The sequence below is a fragment of the Spea bombifrons genome, chromosome 3 (genome assembly GCF_027358695.1).
Source record: "Spea bombifrons isolate aSpeBom1 chromosome 3, aSpeBom1.2.pri, whole genome shotgun sequence".
NCBI classification, from domain to species: Eukaryota; Metazoa; Chordata; class Amphibia; order Anura; family Pelobatidae; genus Spea; species Spea bombifrons.
This window is the reverse complement of record NC_071089.1, coordinates 77,450,201-77,460,699: the sequence shown is the minus strand read 5'-3', so window position 1 is coordinate 77,460,699 and position 10,499 is coordinate 77,450,201. Positions and strand designations below refer to the sequence as shown.

At 37.0% G+C, this 10,499-nt stretch overlaps 1 protein-coding gene across 1 annotated transcript; it reads right to left on the bottom strand.

Annotated features, from left to right (window-relative positions):
* Positions 1–824: 824 nt before the first annotated feature.
* Positions 825–7,060, bottom strand: GCM1 (glial cells missing transcription factor 1). Its single transcript, XM_053459409.1, has 5 exons — positions 6,874–7,060; positions 5,547–5,799; positions 5,022–5,134; positions 4,368–4,496; positions 825–2,736 (listed from the first exon to the last, which is right to left on the bottom strand). The coding sequence occupies exons 1-5, from the start codon at positions 6,970–6,972 to the stop codon at positions 2,140–2,142; spliced, it is 1,191 nt and encodes a 396-aa protein (XP_053315384.1). The 5' UTR covers positions 6,973–7,060; the 3' UTR covers positions 825–2,139.
* Between the last annotated feature and the right edge of the window lie 3,439 nt (positions 7,061–10,499).

The window sequence follows — 10,499 nt, the reverse complement described above, 5'->3', positions numbered from 1 at the left end:
GGGATTTTGCCAATAATGACACGGGAATTTTACATATGCAGTATGCAAGTTCCTAAAAACTAGTGGGGGTGCTGTTGGGATAAGTCTCGCATAATGCAATGGCTACTTAAGACCGAACATGAAGGCCAAGTTGTCATGAAAGGGGACATGTTTTGAAGGGTGAGTATGCCTTACACTCATTTTACGTGGGGAAGAGAAGTATTGTCAGGGAGGCCAGCACAGTGATATAATAGTACTAGGAAAACAGCAAATAACAGCAATCATATTAGGCAATTATATTTCGGACAAAAGCATAAATGAAAGCAAATATTAAATAAATTTAAATGACACTAGAGGTTCAGTGGATTGTACTAATAAATGAAGTCTACATTTATTACATATATATTTCTCATACTGCATGTGATGAATCCATTTCGGAGCTTGGTGGGCAGTGAGTGTAGAGCAATTTACGTACTTACGGTATAATTGTAAGTCCTGCTGATGAAGGCTCATTCTAGGTTAAAAGGTTTGGTTTGTAAGCCCTGTTTCCAGTACAATTGGTATAGATTTTGAGTAATGTCCCTCAAGGTTATAAGCTTGCGAGCAGGGCTCTCTCCACCTAATGTAGCGGGTTGTCTTAGTCTGTCAATTCTCGTCTTGTCATACCCCTTGAATATATGTATTGTATTAAGCGCTGTGTAGATTGTTGGCGCTATATAAATAAACAACAATAATAATTTTTGCAGAGGTTCTCAATGTGCAGTTATAGCCTTGTATTCAGAACAGCATGATACAGCTATGTTAGTGACTATATCATTGAATCAAAATTTGAACCGACACTGAAGTTGCCGGAAGGATATTTTATTGAATGAATAATGAACTATGTTTAGAACATACATAATGTTTCCAGATTTCAAAAGCATAAAATTAATGGATTAGGCTTCCTCAAACTGCTCCTAGATAACATCAATTCTTTTAAGGGATTTGTCATGACGTTGCATTGTGATTAATACAAAAGAATGAACAAAATAAAATTGACTTATGCCAATATGGACTTGTTTAAGATGCAGTTTAAGATAAGAGACATCTTGTTTAAGATAAGAGACATTTTCTGGTTCCTTAGCCGCCGTTCCACGTGCTCCCTGCTACAATTTGCTTAACAAAATTATTGTGAGATGATACTTTTCATCCCACTGGCTTCATAATGAAGGACCAACCCTGGAAAGTTTTTCTTGCATAAAAGGTTAAGCCACCACTGCATAGTGCTTGGTTAACTCCCGCAACGCCAAACATATATATGATATCCCCTTCAACATTCGGTAAACCCTAAGATTTACAGCAACTGATTAAGGGAACTGTCAAACTCTGCTATACATATGGAGATAGATGGAACGCTGTAAGTTACAGTTCACCATGTTGTTCATGGTATGTCTGTAGGACAGAGAAAGCTTCATGAGTAGCATAAATTTGTAAAACTGTTATCAATGTTGAATTTGCCACATAAACACCCATTCAGAGCAATATTTGTGTAGATGAACCTCAAAGCCTTAAATGAGTCTATTACTTAACGTAAAATGCAATAAGCAGGCCCCAAACGAAGAATGCTGCGGTCTGCGAGAGTGGACAGCCACCTGTCACTGGTCCAGCCTGTTTTAGAAGTGGATACTTCCAGTAATTGATGCAATCCAGTGTAGGTAGACAAACTGTTCCATTAGCTTTATGACAAAGTGATCTTACATACTTAGACTGCACTCCCAACCTGTCAGCTTTGAGCCCCAGGCTATGGTGCATCATCTTATAACCTTTCAGCAGGAATGTAATATATGACGATATGGATCTTAGTTCAAAGTGTGAAAACTGATCCTTTCGCAACAGCAACCAATGGAATGTTTAAAGGAGAAGGAACATTCTACTTTATTGCTCTCATGGTAAGACCACTTTTCAAACTTTGTGCCGCTTATTTCTTCCTTAAAAAAAATCCCTACTGTGTACTCTGTCAGTCGATTATGCAATGGCCCACTGAACTCTTCAGTGCTACAAATCACTAAAATTGGATGTCAATGACTGCATTGCACCATTTTTCATAGCTGGCAAAGAACACAAGACCTTACAGAACACGATTATTGTTGGTGGTTACGTTACAAAAAAGCAAATAAATGGTCAGGATGGAGTAACTTGATTTGAAGTGTATCTAAGTAGGCATGGCTCTTCTGCATAAAGGTGATAGACAGCTGATGGAGATCCCCCAGTGTTGTAGTCTACATGCAGTTTGCTTTCATGGATATCATTTGTGCTGGATTTCAAGCACCCTTTTGGTAATTCGACATTTTGTGTTTGCTGGTTAACCGAGTCATACCAGCTATGTAGGTATGACATATCCCAGTATAGGTTTTCTATGGAATTGTCATACGTGGAAAAATGCGGACCTTTTCCAAAGATCATTTTATTCCATAGGTCTTCTTCATCATTCCCCAGCTCAAAGTCAGCTGCCGGTTCCATCACATCATGGTTGATGTATCCACCACTCTCATTATGGTTGGCTCTCCTGGGGTTTTTATTCCATTCTACATCATTGAAAGGTTCCATGAAATAAGTAGTTTTACCAAAGCTGTAACTCTTTGCCATGGACAAGCAATTATTTAATATGTTCTCTGCAGATGAATGATTGAGGTCCAGCTCATTAAAGTCACAAAAAGATGGATTGTTTGAGGCTGTCTGGAACTGGTTCTCCTGACTTTGTATCTCACCTGTAAGAAACTTGGAAAAAAAGTATGACTGAATATTAGAATTGAGAATCGAATAGAGTAAATTTTATGTAGAACACACACATCATACGTCTTCTTGATTTGGGCCACATTGCGTTGGTAACATTCTAATAAAAAGCTACTGAATTTAGAATATGAACTGCTAAGGGTAGTTGCAAAACAGGAGTCACATGAAAATGCTATGAAAATGCTATTCATTAAAATTTTATTTTTTCCGCATTTGTTTTTCAGAAGTTTTGACCTTTTGGGTTGGACAGAACTCAGAGTATTTTTAAGTTGCAAAATAAAATTCAGTGAAGTATCTTAATGGGGGACATGCCTGCCCCCTTCTGGATAATCTGTGAATGACTGCTTGTTTTTTATGACAATAAAATGTAACAAGCAGTAGTTGACAGTTGGATAAAATATTCTGGGCCGGGTTCCTAGTGATGTAAAAATTAATTAATTAATTAAAAGAATGTAGGTAAAGTTACAACTTTGTACATATATTAACCCTTGACCTTTTGGCTGCCCAATGTCTTGAATTCACTACTGAATTTACTGAGTTGTCTGTTCCGTGTCTTGCTATAGATTATGTCCTCACTGTTGTTATTATTATTATATTTTATATATATAGCTCCAACAATTTACGCAGCGCTTAATGCAATACATATATTCAAGGGGTATGACAAGACAAGAATTGACAGACTAAGACAAAATGCACCAGTTAGGCAAAATAATTGAAGTTTAAATCAATCCAAATGCGCAGGTCTATATTATTGTGCTAGCATCAACTACGCAATAGCAAAACAAATAATAATAAAAAATGATCGACATTTCCTGACAGATTTCTTAATATGTGAAATAATTGTTGACTATGGGCAAGGTAAATTGACATAATTAGTTTTTGGAATGCTGTAAGATGAATTATGTATTTTGACCGTGAGCTAAATTAAGCTGTAACTGAGCAACTATCTCCATGTGTGAATTTAATACAAATACCTGTGATACCAGTGGCAGGTAAAGTTACGAAATGTGAAATTGGTAAACCAAAGAAATGTGAGAACTCTACGTAAGGTTACCGGTGCAACCAGCCTGCATCTCTCCTGTTGTTGGTTCCCATGAAAAATATACTAAGTTATACCAAATTTTCCATAGGGCTCTCTCATTACACTATTTCAAGGCGCTCATAATAATTGTTCCAAAAGGAGATAAAAAACTTCCTTTATCTGCAGACCTGGAGGCTGCCAGAGTTGTCAGATATCTGAAATGTTGGTAGATTTACCCCGCTCCACCACACTGAGATCACTTTTTATGGCAAGGCTATTAAAGTCCTGCTTAATTCACTCTATAGTCTTTAATTGGTCAGGCTGGGTGATATTACAAATTACTGCTATTGAAAATAATCTTATACCAAGAGTAAAAACAGACTTCACACTACTCGCGTTCAATTTTAATTATTTTATGCTGTTCAGACACACAATTATTATTGTTTAACACTGATATCTACCAAATAGTCTGAGCGCCTAGAAAAGAGGGACATCAGGAGAGGAAAGAAGAGCCAAGGGATTTGGGTCCCAAAGAGGGACTCTCCTTCCTAAAAGGAGACTTTATGTTATGCATAGATATAATAATTTCAATTACCTCTTCGGTTCTACTCCGTTTAAGCCGCAGGGAAGTAGATATAATTGCAGCACGTTTCTTGTGGCCAGTCTTTCTAGTTTCTGATTCAAGTTTTGTTTCTGGTTTTGGATGGTCATGAATCCCCTTAGTCTTTAAGAAAAGAAAAACAAAACAGTTCACATAACAGGCTGTCATAATGCATCCGTCAGTGACAGCCAGACTACTTGGACTGAGCCCTTTGTACAGGTGTTTCAGGGGCCCTACGTGACAAAAGTTAGGTGGACCTCATTATTTTTTTATAGACATGGTATACGTCTGTGTCCACTGCCACTGAAGAGGCTATGAAGACCAACAGAGCACAAAGCAGCTGCTTAATCTTCTTATATGATAGAAACGCCTCTGCTTGTGTAAAACAAGGAAGATCTCCAGGTAAAATGTGAGTATTTATTGAATTCAATATATGAAGCTTCAGTGAGGGTAACTAGAGTAAGATGATCTGAGTGTCTTGGTGAGTACTTTACCCAACTTTGCCCAACCCAAGATTAGCCCTGGAAGTATAATAAAGGATACATTAAGAACAATGTTAGCATGGGTGACCAGATAGATGGATGGATGGATGGATAGATAGATAGATAGATAGATAGATAGATTGATAGACAGATAGATAGATCTTACTTGGAAGTATATATACGGTCCTTCATGTCTCCAGAAGTTGGTAACTGGATATCCACCATGACCACGACAAGAAATTAGTTTCAAAGATCCGTTGCAATTCTGGCAGCGTTTACCTGGACGATAAATGGTTAATATAAACACTGGTGCATGTGTATATTTATATCATGCATAGTTTAGTAATTACTATTACCATTATATATATATATATATATATATATATATATATATATATAATTATCTACTTACCTTTTTCATAAAAATAAAATATTGTTCTACTTTGTCCTACTGTGTATCAATCAATCAATGTAAATTATATTTACTTCTATACATATGTATGGATGTGGTAGTTTATCTTAGTTTACTCAATAATGAAAATATCTGGAAAGATTAACGTTTATGCTTTTTTGCTGTTCCTTTAACATTGTGACTTGAGGTGCTACTTTGTACAGTTGCCTCCAGGTGGGGTGGGTCTGTAGTAGAACCCAAAAGAATATGGCAGGGTTCCGTGAACAATCATATACGTACTCTGCTGTTTTTGTCGTGCTTTGTCGCATATGGCCGGCCTCAGGTAGGTCTTCCTGCCGTCTGGTGCTGTGCAGTCATTGCTGCAGACAAGAACACCGAGACAGGACTTTTTCAAGATGCGAGAGTTGTGGTTGTTGGTGTTACGCATTGCCCAGCCACTGAGATGTCTCTGTGCATTTCTATCTGCAGAGCTGTAAATATGCTTCACGTAGGAATCAGGCCACTCCTGAAACCAATCCGTCTGCTTTGGGTCCTGAAACAAAAATGGCGTAAGGCAACATGAGGCCAAGAACTCACCAACAAAATTAATTCAGCTAGTAAGCTAACTATATACACACAGAGATTAGTATATTATAATAATTATAACTTTCAAAAAGTATGAAGTTTAATTCAATTCAGATTGTAAGCAAGTTTTAGCAGGGCCCTCCTTACTTGTTGTTTCTGCAAGTCAAATTATTATGTCATATACTACTTGTTCTGTCTTGTCTACCCATTGTACAGCTTTAAAGAATTTCATGGCGCTATATAAAACAATAAATAATAATTCAAGGAGAGAAAATGATTATTATTAGTTATACATTTATATAGCGCCATCATATTCCACAGCATTTCATTCACTCAGAGTAAACTATAAAAAGTAATCTCTAGACTGTGCCAATTCACTGTACGGTTGGTTTAAAACACACAGAGACCCCAAGATCTGCTCGTCTCATGCTACCTTTCTATTTTATTGAAATTCTATTCCGAGCTTCCTTAAACTAAGCTCATGAACTGTTTTCACATTAAAATCAAGCTGTGAAAGTGATGCTCCTGATTCACCCTTGATGTCTTGCTAAAAATATGTCTATCTAGATATCATCTGTATTCTGGATCATTTACCAGCATATTGGAGTGTATCTACATGCATTTAGATTAAATACACAAATTAAATACAAATAACCCAAAGTATAAGATCATTAACTGTAACATATATAAAAATACGTATATGGTGGATCTGGTACAGTCACTGGGGATGCATAGTTACCGCATGAATGAAATGAAATGAATGAAATAATTCAGCATTGTAAAAAATTAAATAAAAAACAACAACTTCAACAATCAATATTAACTAATATCTTTGTAAATGTATGTTTTATCCTTACATTGGCCAATCATATATATATTGGTTCTTGCATAAATAAAAGATTGAGAAGTGAATTCTCCAATAAAGTGCTTTGAACTGTGAATCTAAACCCAACTGCCCAATAATGTTCTTCTCTAGGGGAAGTTTTCTTAAATTTAAATTGAGAAAGAAAACGTAGAATAATTAAATTGTAAATGACCATACCTGTGGAAGCTTCATGTCATTAATATCCCAGTTGACCCTCATGGTTTGGGGAGCAGAGACCTCATGTTCTGTAGAAGAGTGGGAAGACACTTTAATCATTGCTGATACAGGGATAGATAACGCTGGTTCTTGAAAAGTACAGTATATGCCAGATCTGACCACTTCCAAGCAGCCGTGACAAGGAAGTCGCTTTCTATACTTACTGCGCTAAATGACAAAAACAAGACGGTTTAAAGGCAAAAATCTACCTTGCCCTGCCAGAAAAACTTGTTTTGTAAATTGTTTTGCATACCGTGAGATAACAGCAGAAAAATAATGACAACATGTGGACAAGACATTCAACAATAAGAGAAAGGGATAATTAAAAATACAATATATAAACCAGTAACATCCAGAATATCATGGTGGTCTGGTTGACATCAAGATAGCTGTGTATTGTGAAAAATATTTAAAAAAACAGAGAAGAAAAATGAAATTCCCTGTTTTTTTTCAGTAATATGTTTTCCTGTTTTCTTAAATAAAGTTGTGGAGATGGCATCAGAGATATCATTGAGAATAAAGATCCATCCATTAGCTTAGAGGTTGTCGAAAACATTATTACTTCTGCAGTTCCTACTGGAGATTTAGTGGAAAGTGAGATTATTCCTGAATTCCTTGTTTTTTGTTTCTAACAAGGTGGACGCATGTGGTTTGTTACCATACATACCACACAACTGAATTCCTGTAGGATCCATAAGGGCCCTTAGGTGTCCCTGCACATACACTCTACTGGGCTTGTAATGGTGACATAAAGGGACCCCACTGAGGACCCTACTGCAATGCAGCTGGTGGTCTGGCAGCTGATCAGTTAGAACATTCGGGTCCATTTAGAACTCGGGCCACTCGGGAGATCAATTGAGTGCAACAGCCTTGAACATAATGGGGAGTATTGGCATGTTGGAGAAAACAAGGCAAAAGAGGTTAATTACAATTCGAAGCTGTTGGAAAACCCTTACCCTTGTGCTATAAGTTCCATGCCACCACCTGGTGATTCACTCCAAAGCATTACTTTAAGTGGGTAGAGTTGTGACATCACAGTGTGATTTTTCATAGTATGCTAATTAAACGTCCCTTTTGTAGATACAAAGTGATTTATTTGGGGTGTTGCACCCAGGGTGTGGGCTCATTTCTTGTTACTGCCCTGGGAAACAGGACTGTTGGGACTTATGCCAAGGTTCTCTAATGTGGCTTACAGTAACGTATTTTTGCTTTAGTAGGAAAAGCATATAGGATAGCATAACGTCTTTCTAAGAACTGCTGGGAAATAATTGTTATATCGTATAAAAGGATAAAATTATCTCACTGTCCTAGCAGCCATCATAGACCTACTGCCTAGATACATTACTGAGGAAACCTGCAGGAAGGTGGAAGCAGTTAAACATGTTTGCAAAGGTAGAGATAACATCTGCTTAGTGATAAAAAGCTCATTATGTCCAGTCTGTCCTTAATGCAGGAGAAAAGTTATGCAATCGCCTGCTGGGCCTTTGAAAAGTCATCTAAAGAAATATTGGTTCTCGTCAAGGAGGGCTCTGCCTGGGCTAATCTGATGATTAAAAAGGCATTTTACAATACCTAATATTTTTCAACCAGAATTACTGTCAAATATACACCTTAATTTTTTTTTTATTAAAAAATATTTGCATCTTTTGACAATGCTATAGTGTAAGGACTTTACACCAGCCAGCCAATTCTGTAACGCTGTTACAGTAAGGAGTAGTGAAAATGAATGACATAAAACACATTAACATATTTGGTGGTTGAGACAGTAGGAGAGGACTGAATCAAGGGTGTTTGGTAGTGTTAGGAAGAAAGGTTGTACACTACTTGGAAAAGGTAGGTTTTCCAAGAGCATTTAAAATGATGTATGAGGGAGCCTGACAGAACAGGGTAGAACATTCCAGAGAAGTGGTACAGCAGATGTGAAATTCTGAATAGGTAATAATGGTAGAAGAGAGACGGAAGCCATAGAGGAATGAAGAAGGTGGTTAGGAGTGTTATTTCTCTTGATGGAGAGCAGACAGAAGATGAAGAAGCTATGGACGAAGATACGGAAGCAGAAGTGGGACTGGTCAGCAGAAGTGGTCGGGAGAGAAGGTAGGAAAACATTTAAAGAGCGCGAGAGAGTGAAAGAATGAGAGTGAATGTGGATTAATATTCTGAGCTATTTGCTTTATTTTCGTCCGATTCGTGTGGGGTGCGGAGTCTGGCTTCATTTTCGTGACTTTGTACAAATTGTCGAGTTTACCAAAATTTGATACATTTGCAATTCATAAGCATCTGAATACACAAATCTTGCTAACACCACCACTTTGTGCTTCATAACATTAGCAGTCACTCCTAGTACTTTTCCATACACTTAACATTATATTCCAGTAACCATATGACTTTGAATACATACAGTGCCGTGAACAAGTATTTGCCCCCTCCCAATTTCTTTTATTTTTACTTCTTTGCCACATTTAAATGTTTCAGATCATCCAACTAATTTTAAGATAAGACAATGTGAGTAAACATAAAATGCAGCCTTTAAATGATAATTTCATTTGATAAAGGAAAAGAGTTAATCAAAACGAATCAAAAACTCTTCTTGGAAGAGTTGTTTTAATTGAGCCATGGTGGAGTGTTTTCAAACATCAAGTGCCTTCTTAAAGCCAAGTCACATAATCTCAATCTGATTCAAGTCAGGACTTTGACTAGGTCAAAAAACTTTATTTTGTTTCTTTGGTGCCATTCAGAGGTGGACTTGCTTGTGATGGCCAGATATTTTCTGGTAAAGAGCAGAATTCATGGAATACCATGCACAAAGAGGATGAGATGCTCCTAGCTCTTAGTAATTCTTACTGTACATATCACAAATCTCTGTTTTGTAAGCGGGTACCACACAACACTGAGTGAGAATATCAAGAATTTTCACCTTGGCTGCTAATTCAGATATAGCGCTAGAAAAAACGACATAAAATTGTCCTAGACTAAACACGGGTCGGGACAAATAAATTCTAACCTTACTTGAAAGTCTGACCCTGATGTTTCGTTATGCTCATTGAAAAACTTAAACATTCTGGAAATTTCCTTTGTCTCAAAATGAAAGGAAAATCTGTGTTGTCGGCCACGGATTCTGTATCATTAATATTACCTGACATTTGCATCAGTGCACGATATGTACTTACACCAAACATTTTTTTAGCCTAAAGGGCTAATTACGAAATAATGTCAGTAAAATTGGCTCAGAAGGGCAAAATGCCAGTAGAATTGCTTCTAGGGCGTGACACTGGATAGCAATCAATTATATTCAACAGCATATTTTACTTTAAAATAAGTGGACGCGTTGCCGCTAATTTAGAGTTATAAAGCCGTTTAAGCCATTACTGAGCTCTTCCATTTGAAAACAATGCAATTACATACTGCGTTACTCACTTGGTTACCCAAGTCTGTCTTATTATAGAGATTGGTTTGATGATCTGAAACACTTAAGTGTGACAAATATGCAAAAAATAGAAGACATCGGGAAGGAAGCAAATACTTTTTCAGAGCACTGTACAATACATTTTTTGTCTTTCTCTGCCACCCACCTCCATGTTCTGTTTAGC